At 43.7% G+C, this 19,131-nt stretch overlaps 1 protein-coding gene across 1 annotated transcript in view; it reads left to right on the forward strand.

Moving 5' to 3' along the window:
- The window catches only part of LOC139643957 (rho GTPase-activating protein SYDE1), a gene marked incomplete at its 5' end in the record, with an annotated part of 11,264 nt that extends 1,023 nt beyond the window's left edge, over positions 1-10,241 (forward strand). Inside the window, 12 exons of the mRNA XM_071519280.1 lie at positions 488-992; positions 3,341-3,676; positions 4,117-4,312; positions 4,875-5,047; positions 5,445-5,558; positions 5,863-5,951; positions 6,060-6,197; positions 6,330-6,456; positions 6,713-6,888; positions 7,442-7,718; positions 9,363-9,665; positions 10,060-10,241. Of these exons, the coding sequence (XP_071375381.1) occupies positions 488-992; positions 3,341-3,676; positions 4,117-4,312; positions 4,875-5,047; positions 5,445-5,558; positions 5,863-5,951; positions 6,060-6,197; positions 6,330-6,456; positions 6,713-6,888; positions 7,442-7,718; positions 9,363-9,665; positions 10,060-10,241 (2,616 nt within the window). The remainder of the gene's footprint in view (positions 1-487; positions 993-3,340; positions 3,677-4,116; positions 4,313-4,874; positions 5,048-5,444; positions 5,559-5,862; positions 5,952-6,059; positions 6,198-6,329; positions 6,457-6,712; positions 6,889-7,441; positions 7,719-9,362; positions 9,666-10,059) is intronic.
- Positions 10,242-19,131: the final 8,890 nt, after the last annotated feature.

The raw sequence follows: 19,131 nt of genomic DNA on the forward strand, positions 1-19,131 counted from the left end.
TGCTCCTTGTATTTTGACACCGCCTTGTTTGGCTCCTTATAGTTTGACCCCTCCTTGTTGTGCTGCTCCTAGTGGTTTGACCCCTCCTTGTTGTTGTGCTCCTAGTAGTTTGACCCCTCCTTGTTGTCCTGTTCCTAGTAGTTTTACCCCGCCTACTCCTAGTAGTTTGACCCTTCCTTGTTTTGTGCTCATTGTAGTTTGACCCTTCCTTGTTATTCTGCTCCCAGTAGTTTGACCCCTCCTTGTTGTCCTGCTCCCAGTAGTTTCACCCCTCCTTGTTTTGTGCTCCTTGTATTTTGACCCCTCCTTTTTTGGCTCCTTATAGTTTGACCCCTCCTTGTTGTTGTGCTCCTAGTGGTTTGACCCCTCCTTGTTGTTGTGCTCCAAGTAGTTTGACCCCTCCTTGTTGTTCTGCTCCTAGTAGTTTGAGCCTTCCTTCTTGTCCTGTTCCTAGTAGTTTGACCCCTCCTTGTTGTTGTGCTCCTAGGCGGACCAGCGTGCTGACAGGATGTGTGTTGGTCTGGACTGGGATCTGAGCGCCACCCCCTGCCTTCCCCTGCAGGAAGCCTCCCAGCCAACAGGGGGCGTGGCCGACCCCCCCGCCTCCTCTGGCAGTGCCAAGCTGTCTGGCCAGCGGGCGTACCTGCAGAGCCTGGAGCGCAGCAGCCGAGCCTGGGTGCTGTCATCGGGAAAGTCCCAGGCTGCGGACGAGACCGGCGGGCCGGAGGAGCAGAGCGGCAGCAACATCTGGTACAACCCGATCCCCGAGGAGGAGGATGGAGCGCCACGGAGGGAGGAGGAGGAGGTCTGGAGGAGGAGAGACGACCAGGAGGAGGGGGGGACGCAGAGGAGGGCGGGGCTGGGAGACACGAGGGTGGAGCCAGGAGGAACGTGGGCGGGGTCAGCAGAGCGTCAGAGCAGCGACTGTCCACCGGAAGGCGCCAATCCAAACATCAGCCACCATACTGATGACATCACAGCAGAAAACACAGGTAGGAAGACGACAGGAAGTCAGAGAAGTCACAGGGACAATACGTTCACAGAATGACCTCAACTTGGCCAGCATACAGTACTACTACAGTACTACTACAGGACTACTACAGGACTACTACTGTACTACAGTTAGAGTTGTTCCGATACCGATACCAGTATCAGAAATGCCTCCGATACAGCCTAAAATGCTGGATCAGGTGTCGGCGAGTACGCGAGTCTATGCACCGATCCGATATCACTAGGGCTGCCCCCGACCAAAGATTTTCCTAATCGACAGAGAAATACAAAACCGTAATAATGAGCCTTTAAAATATAAATTTTACAAGCACACACAACCAGTGAGCCGCCTGTTAACGACAAAGCTAACGGCAAACGTGGTAATGATTCTGAACGTGTCAGACCAACCAGCAAGGAGACTGAACATAGAGCGGCCATGCTAGGTGGCTAACATTAGGCTATATGCCATTGTTCCAACGGCCCATTATTCCGAAACCCCAATAGTCCGAAAAATGTCCCATTGGACCGAAAGCCCATTTGTCCGACAGCCCGTTATCCCGAAAACAAACGGCCATTGCTCCGGAAACACACACTCTCCCTGCAGTTAGAAAGATTCATGGCCTGCAATCAGTGGCCCTGCTGCCTCCTAATGTTTCACACCCTCTTTCCCCCGGGTGATTGGGAGCATCTGTGTATATATACTGCATCTGTGTATATATACTGTATCTGTGTATATATACTGTATCTGTGTATATATACTGTATCTGTGTATATATACTGTAGCCTATATGGCTGTCTGAACTGACCTCCGGTAACTTACCAGCTACACCACTCTGCTGCTCCAAACATCAGACCATGTGCTCCATGAAGAAAACGTGAGCAGATTGTTCTTCTTAGGGGATGAAGCCTCACTACCATCTTAATATCACTGCTGCATGGAACGCTGCAGAATTTCAACCAGGGAAGAAGGATTGTTAGAGTAAATATCTGACCATGAGGTCCAACAGCCAGCTTCCTTGCACCTGGAGAAGCACATGGCTAATTATTATGCAGATGATGTCATTCTGCATAATAATTAGCCATGTGCTTCTGTTTGTTTGACAAACGATGGAAGATTTAGTGTGAACAATTGGACAGATAAAGAAAGATAAATTTGCCTCAGAGTAGATTCATTTCATTATAATTATTATTTGGAATGTTTGTTTAAATTATAGTTAACCTAATTTGTCTGGCGGTTGGAGGATATTTACTCTATCAATCCTTCTTTTTTTTTCTTTTTTTTTCCTGACTAACTGACCAATGAAAACTTGGTCGACTAAGACTCTTCTCATGACTAAGGTTTGGACGACTATTAGGGGGCAGCCCTAGATATCACGCAGCCTAATTTATTAGCCCCGGAAAAAATCAACTTTAAAGTAGTTTCACCCGGATAAAACGGCCGTTTTCCCGGAAATCTATACTTATATACTAAATGTATACTGTTACTGTACTATTTAAAATTTTAAATGTCTTTTATTTTACTAAATTGTGACTGCACTTTAACAGTTTTTTAAAGTAATTGTTATTTATTCCTAGATGTATTTATTTATGTTCTTTTTCAGTTTTTCAGACGAACTAGATAATAAAGTTCTATGGCATTCATTCTCTGTTTGTATTTGTTCATGTTTTACAAAGGGTTTAACCTGAGCCAGGCCAGACAACAATGATAGCAATCATATCACATCCATACAGGGTTAGTAGTATACAGCTGTTAAAAAATAATAATATATATTTTTTTTTTTAACGCACTGGTATCGGATCGGTACTCGGTATCGGCCAATAAGCAAGTTCAGGTATCGGAATTGGTATCGAGAAGGAAAAAATGGTATCGGAACATCTCTAACTACAGTGCTACATGACCACCGCCAATACATTTTCAAATGGAATACCATGTTTCTTTGTATCTGACAAAGCATATACCACAGTAATACTGCAGTACTACTATTAGACTGATAGGCTGCATCTTAGCATTTCATCTAAAATGAAAAAAGGGGCATTTAAAGGGACCTATGAAAATGGTTTTGTCTGTTTCTTAGTTGTCGTGGAGACAATTTAGATTTGGTTGTAAAAAGTTTAGTTTTGATATGAAGCTGTTCACTGGAGTGGAAATCCACCTTTAAAACACTTTTAAAAACATTCTCAGTTCGGCTGTAACTCCAGTCACTTTTCAGAAAGTTAAAAAAAAGGATTTTTCTGTTGATGTCAATGGATTTTCGAAATTTTACAATATATAAGCACATAGATACCCTCTCTCTTTCTCTTTCTCTCTGTGTCTCTCTCTCCCTGTCTCTCTCAGACTCCCCTCCCTCAGAGTCTAGCCCTGCCTCCCAGAAGAAAGGGGGCGTGTCCGGCAGTGTGATTGACAGGTTGCGGTCTCCAGGGACAGTGAGGAAACTGTCTCTGAAGATGAAGAAACTTCCTGAACTCCGACGCAAACTCAGCCTTCGCTCCTCCTCACGCGCTCATCGCCACGGAAACGATGGCAGAGGGGGAGGGGGCGGGGATGAGGGGTCATCAACCAGTAAGGACACGGCGTCATCATCGTTGTCCAATCAGAACGTGATCAGCAGATATCATCTGGATAGCTCCGCCCCTCCGGCCAGACCGCTCCGACGGTCCTCTAGAGGGCGCTCTGCTAGTAAAGGAGGTAAATACATGCAGGTATATTTAGATATATTTATAAAAGTGTAGTGGAAGTGATTCATTCCCTCAGACGATCCGAAAGAGGGCAATCTTCTGGTCAAACAGGTAAACACAGACATTGCTGTCATTTTTCATATTTTGTGATTGATATGTTCTTCCTGAACACGTTCTAGAGTTGTTGCTGTAGAGTAAAATTCTTAGATTCTACTATTTCTTCTTAGCTTGAATTCAGCTGGTTGCTCTTGTTGCCTGCCTGGTTGAAAAATGTGTTTATTTTTCATACAGCTCTGTCTCCATCCTTTTTGACCTTATGGTTAGAGGATCTGTGTCGTCACACATCAACAGCCATGTGCCAACACAGACGTGAGCTCCTCGCTCACATCTGTCTGGATAACACCGTCAGCAAAATGATTAGGATGTAAAATGGAAATGTTTTGTTTTCAGGTTACCTTAGCGACGGGGACTCCCCTGAGCTGTTGCCACGGCAACAGGCCCTTCCCCCTGCGGCGTCCCAGGAAACAGCATGCGACGTCAGCTCCTTCCGGCTGTACGTGGGCTCTGACCTGCCGCGATGCGCCCAGCGGGTCACTGGGTTACTGACTGTCCATCTGCTGGGCCTGGAGGAGATGAAGACCAGCAGGTACAAACACAACGCCACGACCGCTGACACCAGCTGAAACTAACACCAGCTAACACCAACTAACACCAGATAAAACTAGCTAACACCAGATAACACAAGATAAAACTAGCTAACACCAACTGATGAAGGCTGCTACTTTTACTAGTACTATTTCTACTACAACTACTACTGCTACTGCTACCACTGCTACAATTACTACTACTGCTGATACTGCTGCTATACTGCCACTAGTCCTAGTACAACTATATACTAAATGCTGACTTATATGCTGACAGTGCCACCTGGAGGCTGAATAGCACATACAGTATTTGAACTGAATATCGTGGCATTGAATTTTCTCTCTATATGGCTCTGTTGCTCTCTTGCTGTCTCAGTTCAGCTCAGTTCAATTCAGATTTGCTGTATTTGCATGACAGGAAGAAAACCAGTGCTGCCAAAGCAGTATAATGTAATATTATACAAATCAACAGATGACTAGAAGTAAAACATAAATAAGTAGATATCAGTTTTGTGTTCATCTCTCTCTCTCTCCCTCTCTCTGTGTCTCTGTCTCTCGCCCCAGGTCTGAGTGCAGTAAGGAAGTCTTCCTGGCCATCCAGATAGACGGGGTGACGAGAGCGAGGACCGCCCTCCTGACGCTGCGAGGCTCCGCCCTCTCGCTAAACCACGCCTTCCACCTGGAGCTGGAGAGAGCCAAGCAGCTCCGCCTGGTAATACTGACACCAGGTACTGCAGGTAAATACTAGTAATATTACTACTATTACTACCACTACCACTACTACTACTGCTACTATTGCTAATACTACTAATATGACTAGTGTCACGACTACTAGAATAACTACTACTACTACTACTACTACTACTTCTACTGCTACTACTATCATGACTATTACTATTACTACTGCTTCTACTACTACAACTGCTACTACTGTTACTACTACCATTGCTACTACTACTACTACTGATATTACTACTACCACTACTACTACTAGGCTACTATACTGCTACTAATACTAAAACAACAACTTCTACTAAATACTTCTAATATATGTTCAGCCTCAATTAGAAACCTCTCAGTTGTATTGGAGTAGAGATTGTAACATCTTCCATCTCTCTCCAGCTAATCCACAAGGAGTGGGAGGGGCTAAATCAGGGACCAATCAGAGCCAGGCTTCCCTGTCAAGCGGTCCAACCAGGAACAGAGTCTGCTGTCTGGGTGGAGTCTCTATTCCACCGCTCTTTAAAGGTGCATTACATTAAAGTATTATGATTTTATCATGATGTTATCATTATTTATTCATGTAATACTGACCGTACTGTAGCTACTGTTATGTTCATGTTATTATTCGTTATAATTTTTCATATTTCATTTACATATTTAATAAGTATGAAGAACGCTCAAGAACACAAACTGAGGAAGACCCTTATTCTCTCTCTCTCTCTCTCTGTCTGCCACACTGTCTCTCTCTCTCTCTCTCTGTCTGCCACACTGTCTCTCTCTCGCTCTCTCTATGTCTCTCTCTCTGTCTGTGTCTATGTTTCTCTCTCAGGATGTCGTAGTCAGCAGCTGTGTGTGAAGTTGGAGCCCAGAGGTCTTCTGTATGTCAAACTGTCGCTACGGGAACAATGGGACACACAGGTACACACAATAATACTACTACTACTATTACTACTGCTGCCAGTTGTAGTAGCAATAGCAATAATAATAATAAAAACTTCCTTTATAATAATAATCCCCCTCCTCCAGCCCAGCAGCGATGTGTCAGTGCCTCCCAGTGTGTTTGGGGTGGAGCTGCACCATCTAGTGGAGAAAGAAGGATCTACATCTCCAATCCCTCTACTGATCCAGAAAACTGTAGCAGAGATAGAAAGAAGAGGACTGAAGGTAAATATCGATCTATCTATCTATCTATCTATCTATCTATCTATCTATCTATCTATCTATTTATCTATCTATCCATCTATCTATCAATCTATCTCTCTATCTATCTATCTATTTATCCGTCCGTCCATCCAGGTGGTGGGTCTGTACAGACTGTGTGGTTCTGCTGCGGTCAAGAAGGAACTGAGAGATTGGTTTGAGAGGAACAGTTCAGCCGTCTGCCTGAGTGAGGACCTCTACCCCGACATCAACGTCATCACAGGTCAGCAGCACACGCACACACACACACACACACACACACACACACACACACACACAAACACACACACACGCACACACACACACAACTTTGGTGAGTTTAGTAACTCGGACATGAGCCTTAGTGACTTGAACATGACTCGGACATGACCTCGGAGACTCAGACATGACCTCGGAGACTCGGACTCAGACTGGAACATTAATGACTCAGGACTGGACTCAGACTCAAGGTTCAGTGACTCGGTCCTGTGTTTCCTCAGGTATCCTGAAGGACTACCTGCGGGAGCTGCCGTCCCCGCTCATCACCAGAACTCTGTACCAGGTCGTCCTGGAGGCCATGACCCTGCGCCCCCCCCCCGCCCCCCCTGCGACGCCTGACCCCCCACTGGCCCAGACCACCGTGGGCCTGCTGGCCTGCCTACCGGCCCCTGAGAGGGTAGGACCGAGTACTACTGCCGTACTACTGCAGTACTATTACAGTACTACTACTGTGTTTTACTGTACTCTATTCTGCACCAGAGAGGGTAGGACTGAGTATTGCTGCAGTATTACTGCAGGATTGTGTTTGTCTGTACTCTACTGAACTCTATTCTGCACCAGAGAGGGTAGGACCGAGTACTACTGCAGTAGTACAACAGTACTGTACCCTGCTGTACTACTACTGTACTCTGCTGTAAAAAACTCTCATAACAAACATTTTTAGTGACTAAAGCATTTTAGGAAATAAATGACAAAACGGCCTGCCATACTCCACTGTACTGTACTCTGCTCCAGAGATGGCAGGGACAGTATTCTATTCTATTCTATTCTATTCTATTCTATTCTATTCTATTCGTTTTCAATTCTATCTACCTGAACTGTTAGACTACTTCTCTTTTTGCTCTTCTCTTCCCCCACTTCCTCTTCTTCTTTGGCCTTTTCCTATCCTTTTCTCTCTCTCTCTCTCTCTCTCTCTCACTCTCTCTTGCTCTCTCTCTCTCTCTCTGCAGGCCACTCTGTCTCTCTTGCTCGACCATCTCAGCCTGGTGGCGTCCTTCAGCTCGGCCAACAGGATGACCCACCAGAACCTCGCCGTCTGCTTCGGCCCGGTGCTCCTCACCCCGACACAGGAGGCCTGGAGAGGAGGGGGAGGAGGAGGAGGAGGGGGGAGAGGAAGAGGAGGGAGAGAAGGAGGGAAGAGTTTCTCTCACAGTGAAGAAATAGCGAGCGCTGTGGATTTTAAGCGACACATTGAGGCATTGCACTACCTGCTGCAGCTGTGGCCAGGTGAGACACAGCAGGAAGTTATACTGTTATATCTGTAGTATCTATAGTGGCTGCTACATCCCATAATACACCAGCCAGTTTCACCAGTTTAGCAGAATAGAATAGAACAGCTGCCATTCTAATCCTTTCGTGTGGTGTTCCTCAGGAGTCAATGTTAGGTCCCTTATTATTCTCTATCTACATGCTATCATGGTATCCACTTTCATCGTTATGCTGACGACACTCAGCTCTATGTCCCACTCAGACCCGGAGAGGGAGGCAACATGGCCCATGTTATGTCTTGTCTCTGACAATAAAGGTTAAATGTGTAATATTTCTGCTTTACTGAAGCATAATATGACTAGTAAATATCAGCAATTACAATTACAATTTCCCATTTGGCAGACGCTTTTATCCAAAGCGACGTACACATCAGATTTTAATACACAAGCAAGAATCTAGTCAGGAGAGAACAATGAGAGTAAGAGCCATAAAGCTAAGATCTGCTCTGACAGGACAGAGGAGCCACGAGACAGAGCATAGAGACATTGCATGGAGTGCATAGAGGCAGATAAAGATTTTTATTTATTTATTTTTTTTAGTAATTACACAGTCCATCAGGTGAGAAGGTGTTCGCAAAAGAGCTGGGTCTTTAGCCTTTCCTTAATCAGCAGGTTCCTGAATAGTAGTGAGTGAAATAAAGTGAAGAGCGCACACACTGCAGAGATTTCTGCATTTAAAACCACAGGGCCGAGGCTGAAGGTCCTCCTGCCACACCAAGGTCCACTGAAAAATCTGGTAATTTGTTTTTGTCTTACTTATCTGCAAAAGCTGCATTTTAGACCTTTCAATCCAGACTTATTATTCAGAAAACAGTTATGACTCTGTTTTATAGATCTTTTATTGAATCAATTTTAACTTTTGTCCTGATCTGCTGGTTTGGGAATCTTAAAGTGAGGAGCAAGACAAAGCTACAGAGAGTGGTGAACACCTGCTCTAAGATTACAGGGGTGTCCCAGCTCAGTCTCTCCGCTCTGTACAGCGGACACCTGGTCAGAAAGGTCACTTCCATCTTGGCCGACCCGTCCCGCCCCCCCTGCACCAGGAGCTCCACCTTCTGCCCTCTAGGTGGAAGTACAGGCTCCCTAGGCTCAGGAGCTCCAGAGCTCAAGACTCCTTCATTCCTAAGGCAATTGCTGCCATCAGCCATCAACTATAGTCCACCTTTCATTGTTGCACTTTGCATATTTTACTACTTGCACTTTTTTATACTCATTGCACTTTGCTAACTTGATGTTTGCTATTACTCGCTGTTTATAGTGTTTTTGTTGTTGTCGTATGTACAGTATGTTTCTCCCATGTTTTTTATGCTGCACCAGAATTGCCCTCCGGGGACAATAAAGATTTATTGAATTGAATTGAATTGAATTATATTCCATTTCATTGTATTCCTTCTTTTAGATGGTGTTCTTTTCTATTTTGGTGGTTCTTTTTATTTTTTCTTGTTGTAAAGCACTTTGTAACTCGATTTAGAAAAGTGCTATATAAATAAAGTTTATTATTATTATAGTTTATCCCCTCTGGCCACCATCTTGTTTATCTTCTCTGTCCAACATCTTATTTTGATAGTTTTATCCAATCGTATTCCTCCTCTCTCTCCTCCAGTGCCGACTGGTCGAGGCCCAGCAGACGACCAGATCGACATCTCTCCCTCCCCCCCTCCCTCCCCCTCCATTACCCATAACCCCATGGGCCAGCAGCAGCAGCGCCGTACCACCCTGCGATTGGCTCTACCCCAGAACCCAGAGGAGGAAGTGGTGGTTTCACGGCGTGGGCGTGGCCTGGCCCGGCTGGAGAGCCCCCCGCCAATCAACCGCTATGCTGGAGACTGGAGCATCTGTGGGCGGGACTTCCTGTCTGGGCAGGAAGCAGATTACGACGAGGTAGCAGGAAGTGAGAGTGAAGGAGGTAACGAATCTGACAGACTGACATCAAGAAGTCTTGGTCAGGAGAGGAAAGTCTGACCACTCCTTGTTGTTCTGCTCCTATCAGTCTGACTCCTCCTTGTTGTTCTGCTCCTATCAATCTGACTCCTCCTTGTTGTTCTGCTCCTTAAGTCTGTCTCCTCCTTGTTGTTCTGCTCCTATCGGTCTGTCTCCTCCTTGTTGTTCTGCTCCTATCAGCCTGACCCCTCCTTGTTGTTCTGCTCCTCTTGGTCTGTCTCCTCCTTGTTCTGCTCCTTCAGTCTGTCTCCTCCTTGTTGTTCTACTGCTATCAGTCTGACCCCTACTTGTTGTTCTGCTCCTATCGGTCTGACTCCTCTATGATGCTAACTGTCCCCTCCTTGTTGTTGTCTTCCTAGAGAGCGGGGAGGAGGACAAGAAGAAGGAGGCGTGGCCGTCCGGAGCAGGAGGCGGGCTCTATGTGGATGAGTTTGTAGATTTTGACGCTCCGTTCAGCTGCAGACTCAGTCTGAAAGACTTTGACACGCTGATCCACGACCTGGACAGAGAACTGGCCAAACAGATCAATATCTGTCTGTAGAGGAGGAGAGGAGAGGAGAGGAGAGGAGAGGAGAGGAAAGGAAAGGAAAGGAGAGGAGAGGAGAGGAGATGAGAGGAAAGGAGGTTTTTCTGGTAGTAACTGGTAGGATCAACAGCAGAGGAGATGCAGAGTGATGATGTCATTGCTCCAGTCTAATGTTGGTACAGATGCTGCATCTTAAAACATCTGAACAGGGTGAAGCACACTGGCATCCTGTGCTCAAGGGCACTGAGGCAGGCTGCAGGCTGCAGGGTTCAGAGCTGCAGAAGGAAATCCAGTGTGCGCTCGTGCAGCAGGCATACAGTAGAAGAAGAACGAGCTTCAACCAACATCCACAGAGCAGGAAGCAGCAGCAACACTGAGCTGCTGCAGCACTTTGAGTTAACAGGTTGAGGTTTGTAAGGCAACGCAGTTTCACTCACAACAACCATGCAGACAGTTTGCATTGTTTGCAACGTGCAAATCTTTTTATCACAAAGCGTCACTGTGGCCTCGACCGCCTCAGCCTCGCTTTTAAACGTCTACATTGAAAACAATGGATTGGTGATGTCAAAATACACGGCATCTGTACCAGCCCAAATCTATTTAACCTGTCACCATGGCAACAACCACACCAAACAACACCAGGAAACACAGACAGGTTCTGTTGCCTTGGTAACCTGGTCTCTCACCAGCCTGCTCCACACACCACTCTGATACTGACCTCTGACCTCTCAGAAAAGACTATTCCCCCGCACAGAGCAACAGAGGAGCACAGAGGAAATATTAGTATTATTAAAGGCAACAAGACAAGAAGGCAACAGGGTTGAGCAACGGGGGTTGGGCAACGTTACCTTCATCGGGGAACAGGGACAGCGACGAACTTCGTTCCAAAATCAGATCGCCACCATTTTGAAAAAAGTGACACAGACTCTGACAAAATGGCTGCAGACATGAAAGTCTGTTGAAGTTAAAGTGTTAAGACTCTCTGCACACTGAGACTTCTGAACTGTCGAGTGATAAAGTTCAGGTGAAGATTTCTCCTGAAAATGTCTAGAAATCGTTGTGGAGTGAAAGCCTTCTCCTGGTGCCAAAAAGTGTTTATTTATTTCTCCGATCCAAAGGTAGAAGTAGCTTCAGTCTTTATGATGTGAAGGAACAGTGATGCTGTTGTTGTGTTTTGATGTTCAGAGGATTTTCTCACTGAAGTGTCACTGTGGAGGAACTGGAGGAGCGAAGAGCTGCTCTCTGCAAAACCTATGAAGTTCTTTCCACTGGACTGATCAACAACAGGAAGAGGAAATAATGAATATAAATTAAATTAATAAGAAATTTGCTGATGAGGAGCAGCTTCAGAGCTTGTTATCACAGTTCCTCTGAGAGCCATATTCTGTAGAAAATCCTTCATGATTTAATTCCACTCATGTTAAATGGAAGTGAGTTTTGTATTACGTTGTTATTTTGGAGTGTCAGGGTTATGGATTATGTGAAGTATTATAGACTGGGCCGTTTGCACTGTTAAAGCCATAACTCACTTTGGTGAAACTTTTTTTAAAACAGGTGAGATTAGTTGTTAAAATGAACTCAGTTCCTGCAGGCCGCTGACAGTTTACTGCAGTGTTCCCCAGTCCGGTTCTCCAGTTCCGTTCCTGCAAGGTTTCTAGTCTCGCACACCTGATCCAATCAAAGGCTTAGTGCTGATTGGTTCAGGTAGAAACTGATCTACCTGGGGCACATTCAACAGCCCTAAAAGGTAGCAAAGAAACGGTAGTGTGTTGAACGTCCGGTTGCAAAGTGTTTGCTACAGGTTGTTACTGGCTGAGATGGCGATTCTGTGTGTTCTCCTGAAGAATTCTGCGAACCGATTAGGATCCGCGTGACAGGAGTTTGTATGTAGCCAAATGAAAATGCAGAATCACCAACGTACCTCAAAAGCCGCTACAAAACATTTCACACCATGAAACAAACATATCGTTCAACATGGAAATGTTTTGCACCATAGCAAAATGGTGCAAACTTTGAACGTGGCCCTGATCCACCTGAACAGGGTTAGTGTGAAAGTGTGTAACTCCTGTTAATGTCAAGGGCAAAAAAAGGTCATTCTCGCATATTTTAACCAGTGTAGAAAAAACAGCTCTTTATCTCAAAAACTATAAATGGTACAAGTATGGTTCAAAGTTTTGTTTAAAGTAGAGAAGTGCATCATATCGACCAAGCCGTCAGAGTTCACAGAAATCCAGTATGTGATACTGATTTTCAACAAATAATGTGCAAAAAATGTAAAAAAAAAACTAAAATCAAGTTATGGATTGTTTTCCTGATGAGCCACAACAGATATAGAGGAAATGACTCTTGTTTCTGGTTCCTGAATGTCCTGACTACCTTTGGTAAAGATTTGGTGTAAATATCTCAAAGCATTCCAATTCTACAATGTTTTTGTCAGGATAGCCCTTTTTGGTCTCCAAACTGTGCCAAATTGTGCCACAAGATTCCCTAAAACAGCCCTGCTGAATCAAATAAAGAGCCTCCTTTCCTTTCATAATAGCTTGATACAATGCCAAAACCAACCACTAAGGAGCGCTAGTACTACACTGTGGGCTAAGCGAAGGTTCCGGGTACGGCCTGTCAATCAATGGATTACGCGCCTGGGCTGGGCGGAGGTATGAAATGCAAAGTTGAACTTTTTCTGGACGGACGGATTCGTCACCGCAAATCAGAGGCGTTTTTTTTTTAAATAGCGTTGACGTTCCAAAACAGCCCAACGGACAGAAATCTATCCGTTAGTAATTCTGTCCGGATCAGTGTGGCCGCGGCCAACACAGGGTCCGTCCGGCAGCTTCAACGGATCATATAAATTATTAACGGCGATACTGAAACTTTTCAATCGGATTTTCTTGAAGCCTAAATGGATATGGATTTTTCCAAACCCAAGTTTTGTGGAATTACAATCAAGTGGAATCGTTTACCAGACGTTTGTTTATGGTGAGACAGCAAGCTGCAATGGACCTAGATCGTCTTAAAAACAATAAATGGGCATTTTGGCATCAACAACCACTTTGCCAGAAAGAATACATTCATCTAAGATATATTTAATTAAAATATTGATGCGATCAGTTGATACATATTATTAAATTAGTTACATATCATGAATTATTAACTTCCGTCACGCCGGCGTTACCGCTAGGGGGCATTAGGGGAAAAGAGGTTAATTGGATCAGGTGTGTGTGAGAGTGAAGGTGGAACAAAAAGTTGCAGGACAGAGAACTGGAGGACCGGACTGGAAACACAGGAAACATTATTCCTTTAACGAGCCAAACTAGTGTCAGACAGCCTGGTTTCACCTCGCGAGTTTCTATGCAGAGTTCTTCAAAATGCCAAAAGTGACCGACGCAGCAGAGGAGTGAACCAATCCAATCCAAACCAAACCAAACCAAACCAAACCAAACCAAACCAAACCATGGTACTTTTCAAAGGACAGCAGGAACTGAAGTTCTCAGCTGACTAAATGAAACGCTCACACAGACTGGATCCAACAGATTTAACAAATATTTAAAGATCAACGTCAGTGTTTTTTCCCAATATGGAGACGGAGCATTTTGGACATGAACTCTTCAGATGTGTGTAAGTTTAATGAAACAAGTGTAGCATCACTCCAGGCTGCTGAAAGTTCATTTTAACCCACAGAACCAAAGATCACAGTGATGCTACATCGGTTGCTATGGTAACTGTTGTAGTAACCATAGAGCTAGTTAGCAATGTTGTTTTCTTCTTGTGTACGTTCACTGCTGTGGAGAAAACGTGTTAAAAAGCCATAATCCTCTAGAGGGCGCTCTGTCATACTGAGACACATCGCTGTTGTTTTGTTATTATATATTTATAACATTATGTAACCGCCTCGTACCCAGACACATCGCCACGACAACCATAACCACAGTGCAGAACAACAGTCCTGCATTTCGCAACATGATCTCATAAAAAGTCGTGAAATGAGCAGGAACTCTGAAACGCAGATTTACGTGTTGTGGATTTGAATTATGTGAAAATTACGTTCCTCCACCACAAACTGGATTCTGTGTCAAAAACATGATTTGGACATTTTCAGCTAAAGGTCGGCTAATGGCTAAGTGTAGGAACTAAAACAACTTGGTTAAGGTTTGGGAAAGACTTTGGTTAGTCAAATAAGAAAAAACTTTAACTAAAAATTTAAATTTGACTCTCAATAGAAATTTCCTTCGTACAAACTGGGAACTGAACTCCGGTCTCCGGCATTGAAGTCAAACTCATCGGCCATCCAGCAGCCGACCACAACACCTGACTGACTGAGCTGCTTCAGTGTGACTCTACTTCCTGTTTATAGTCGTGTCTCCTTCATGTAACCCTTTCCTGCTGGAGTCGTGTTCATTTCACATATTTGTGTGAGATCAGGTTGGTCAGCAGAGCGCCCCCTAGTGTTTCATCCTGCACTGAATGCTGGTCCAGCAGCAGAGTGTCTGAACGGAGCTGTTTGTCAGTATTTCAGTATTTTCACGGTACAAAGTTTCTAACTGTGATTTGATTGTGAAGCCACAGAAGGAATGCCAAGGCCATGTTCAAGAGCGCTACAGCTCTGAACGTAACGCAGCGTCATGAAAACCTGTCATGTTGTTGTTGTTCTTTTCTAGCCTATTTTATATGTTTTTTGTTTATTTTGTTATTGGACAGTATTACTTGGTTTTGCACAACTTCAGTAAGCACTTATGTTTTATGATGATGAAGATGATGATGAAGATGATGATGTTCTATGCAGATGATGTAACCAAAGTGTTGAAGCACAGTTCCCGTTGGAACCGACCACAGCAGCCTGACTGTCTGTCTTATTATTAACCAGACCAATAAATAAAACATTATTATTATTATTGTTGTTGTTATTATTGTTGTTGTTATTATTGGCCAACTGACTGGAATATTATTGTTACAAGTAGTATTACTGGTAGTAGTTTAACAGAGCTTGGTTGTGATTCCACTTGAGGTAATATTAATTTTTAGTGGCTCAATCTTTTGCGGTGTGCTGAGTCTCAGCCAACACACATGACTGACCAGTGTCATCCTGTTCTTATCCAGACAATAAAGTGCCATCGCAGAAACAGAAGCAAGTGTCGAGCTCTTCATTCAGCACAACACAACATGGATATAGAAGTAGTCACAGTGGTGCCATGACCGGGCTTCTGGAAAGATCACGTCGGGGGAATCCGCATTTCCTGAGGTTTTGACTGCAGTTGCGGATGAGTTCACTCTTGCTTTAATTCGCCATTGGTGAAGTACGCTATCTGGCCACAGGGGGCAACATTGTCTTGATTGTGAGTCTTGATTGTGACTGAGTTGGCACTCCACTGTGATTTTTGGGCTACTGGAAGTGTCTTGTGATTTTGGTATCTGTGGGGAGACAAGAAGGTTTATCCATTTTGTGTATATTTTATTTTTTTAGCATTATATTCAGTGCCTTCAGACTCACCTCTGAACTGCTGCTCATATTTTTTCTTCCTGTTTCCTGTTTTGGACGCTGATTCTGAACTCGGATACTTTACTTCACAGTTGTATTGTTTTATCGCGGTTTCTACTAAATCTCCAAGTCAAATTACGCAGCGATTGTAGGACCATTATTGTCGCAACTTTTTTGGGCAGCCGGAGTGAAATCAATCATCTTCCTCCGCAATAACTGTCCTCAGGTCTGGAAACGCTTCCTCGGCCCCAACTTTGAATAACCACACCCGGCTTGTACTTCCCTGCTTGGGCCGCCATTCCTCCCAAGGCGGCGAAATCTGATTTGAAATGTGACGAGGACTGTGTACCTCTGTCTCAGGTACGTGACTTGCTCCAGCAACAGAAGGATCAGTATACTGAGCTACTACAACAGCAACATCACAGTTTCAAATGTTTCATACAGATTATCATGGACAATACAAACAAAAGACTGGATGAGATGACTAGAGAAATTCAAGATCTCAAACTGAGCATTCAGTTCACACAGAAGGAAGTCGATGAAATCAAAACAGATAACGCGAGACAGGCTGTTGATTGCAAATCCATGCAATCGGATTTTTTCAAGGTCTGTGAGGGGCTTTTAACTACTACGGGGCGGGTTGATTACATGGATGGATAGTCAAAAAGGAATAATTTGATCATGGAGGGAGTCAAAGAATCGGCAAATGAGGGCTGGGCTGAGACGGAGGAGAAAGTGCGCAAATTAATAGGGGAAAAGCTGAATATGGATCAGCGGGTTATCAAGTGGAACGAGCGCACCGTACTGGTAAACCTGTTGCCAATAACAGACCTAGGCCGGTGGTTGTAAAGTTCCTCCGATACAAGGATAAGCTGTCAGTCCTTGCAAAGGCCAAACTCCTCAAAGGGACCAACATCTTTATTAATGAAGATTTCACTGAGGCAATTCGGCAAAAGCGGAGAGAGCTGATACCTGCCATGCGGGCCGCGCCGACATCGCCTATCTGAGGCACGACCGTCTAATTATCCGCCCTCCTAACCAACGAAAACCGGAAAGTCAGTGACTACCTTCTGGCCTGTCTTCACAAATTGAGGCATGTCCGCCTAATTGTTCAGCCTATGAACGAAAACCGGACAGTCACTGACTATGGACTGGACTTTCCACACAAACTTGAACTCCCACTTGATATGTATATACGCCTGTGCACACACATGCCATCTGTTTTTTTCTTTTTTTTCTCCTTTTCATTGTATTTCATCATATTTTTTTATTATTTTTGGTTGTTGTTATGTATTTTGTTATATTGTCACCTGTTGTTATTTATTTATTTATTTTTGCTCTTTGTTTTTTCTCATAGGTAGGCTTATTTATGACCCAAACCCACAAACATACATTGCCTTTTAAGGACTTAATAATTGATCCTTTTGAAGTTGATTTGATCAATAATGAATCTCCCTGGAACGTACTATCCAACAGTGATCCTGACATTAACTGCCTCTATGCTATGAACCAAAGTGTAATTGATAAATGCAAGTACTTCCTTGATGACAAATTAAAAAAAAATCTGTGACCAAATCCACAATCACAGTTTATCATTTTTGCACATAAATGCTTGTAGCCTCTCTAAAAATTTTTATCATCTTGCTCTTACTATTTCTAACCTTAACTTTCCTTTTTCTGTTATTGGTATTTCAGAATCATGGTTACGTAAAGATAATTCAGACTATTACGCTCTAGATAACTTTAATAATGTTCATAGATGTAGAGAAGGTAAAGTAGGAGGCGGTGTATCTTTATATGTGAATAATAATTTGGAATATAAAGAAAGAACTGACATTGATCAATGCTTTGAGCGGTGTGGAGAAGCAGTGTTTATTGAGACAACGAACCATACGATTATAGGCTGTATCTATAAGCCTCCAAATTCCAAGATATGATTTTATTAGCCACTTAAACAATGCTCTTTCTATAGTATCTCATGAAAACAAGAAATGCTTTCTTATGGGTGACTTTAATATCAATCTTATGAATGCAATTACTGATGAACAAACTCAGTCATTCCTAGACAGTTTATCTACTTTCTGCTTTAAACCTGTGATTTGTAAACCTACAAGAATAACTGCAAGGTCTGCAACATTAATGGACAATATATTTACCAATGTACTTGATAAAGAACTATTCTCTGGAATTCTATGCTCCGACATCTCTGACCATTTTCCTATTTTTTTGATTACGTCCGTACGGGCAAATACATATAGACTCATTACAGTTTTTTACAAATGGTTACAAGCATGTCTCAATGCTAGACTCATTTTTTCAAAACTCTTCACACTGTTAGTACAACAGAAGTCTATGCGGACCAAACTGTGACTGACTCTTGCTGTTAGGGTTAGGTGTGGTGAGGACCCAAATGCAGACAGGCAAGCAGGGATTAACGAAAGTAGGGACTTTAATCAAGAACTAAGGCAGAAGTACAAAACCAAAAACCAAAAACACAGCAGGCTGGCAAAAAGGCAAACAAAGAATACAAAAACCCAACCTGACTGGCAACAAAGCAAGAAGTCCAAAAACTGGTGACAAGCGGGAACAGGAATGGAACAGGTAACAGGACAAGAAGCAAAACAGAACTGGGAGCAAAACAGACGAACTGACAAAGAGTGGATAGTGAACCGGGGTAGATATACTGTGGGGATGGGTGATTAGTGATGAGGTACAGGTGTGTGGGAGCAGGAGGAGGGAACAGGTGAAGAGAGATAGACCAGGGGTGCATTCCATTTGGTAACGATTTCTCCTCGTCTCCTCGCCTCGCGTCTCTTCCTCGACTCCTCGGTCAAAGGTCACGGAGGAAACGAGGAGAAGATGCGAGGAGGCGAGTGAACCTGGCTTGTCAATTGGAACATCCCCACTCCGCCATATTGAACTGACCTGTGAAGCGCTGCGTTGAGGCTCCTCCCACACAGGATGACAGCTGTCTAAATTATTCTAAGGCTCATGTTTTATCCACATAAAAACGTTTAACAAAGTTCAGATTAATGTTTAATTCATCTAAATTATGCCAGCCTCTAGTGAGCCTTGTCTACCTCATGAAGGTAGAACTTCAAAAAAATCCCTAATGCCTAAAAAGCGTTTCTGTTTTTATTCAGTTTTTTTGTGTTATTCTGTCTGCTGTTTGCTACATTTTAATTTTGTGAAGCACTTGTAGCACTGATAAGAAAGGTGCGATACAAATTGTCCAACTTTTATCCTTTATGCGACTTGGATTAGACAACGATCATGTGGCTGTTTGACACTTACTGGCAATGAACCAAAGTGCTTTCTTTTTATTCCTAAATAAATAAATACAATTCCCAAATAACCATAGATCTAGCTGTAAGAGCAAAATGTGCGATTTAAAACAAGGAAATGCTGTTAATGTTTAGTAAGAATTTATTC

This window comes from Centroberyx affinis, unplaced genomic scaffold, assembly GCF_046629955.1.
Source record: "Centroberyx affinis isolate AG114_WGS23_722 - 3 ecotype Tasmania unplaced genomic scaffold, CSIRO-AGI_Caff_v1 ptg000679l_1, whole genome shotgun sequence".
Lineage (NCBI taxonomy): Eukaryota > Metazoa > Chordata > Actinopteri > Beryciformes > Berycidae > Centroberyx > Centroberyx affinis.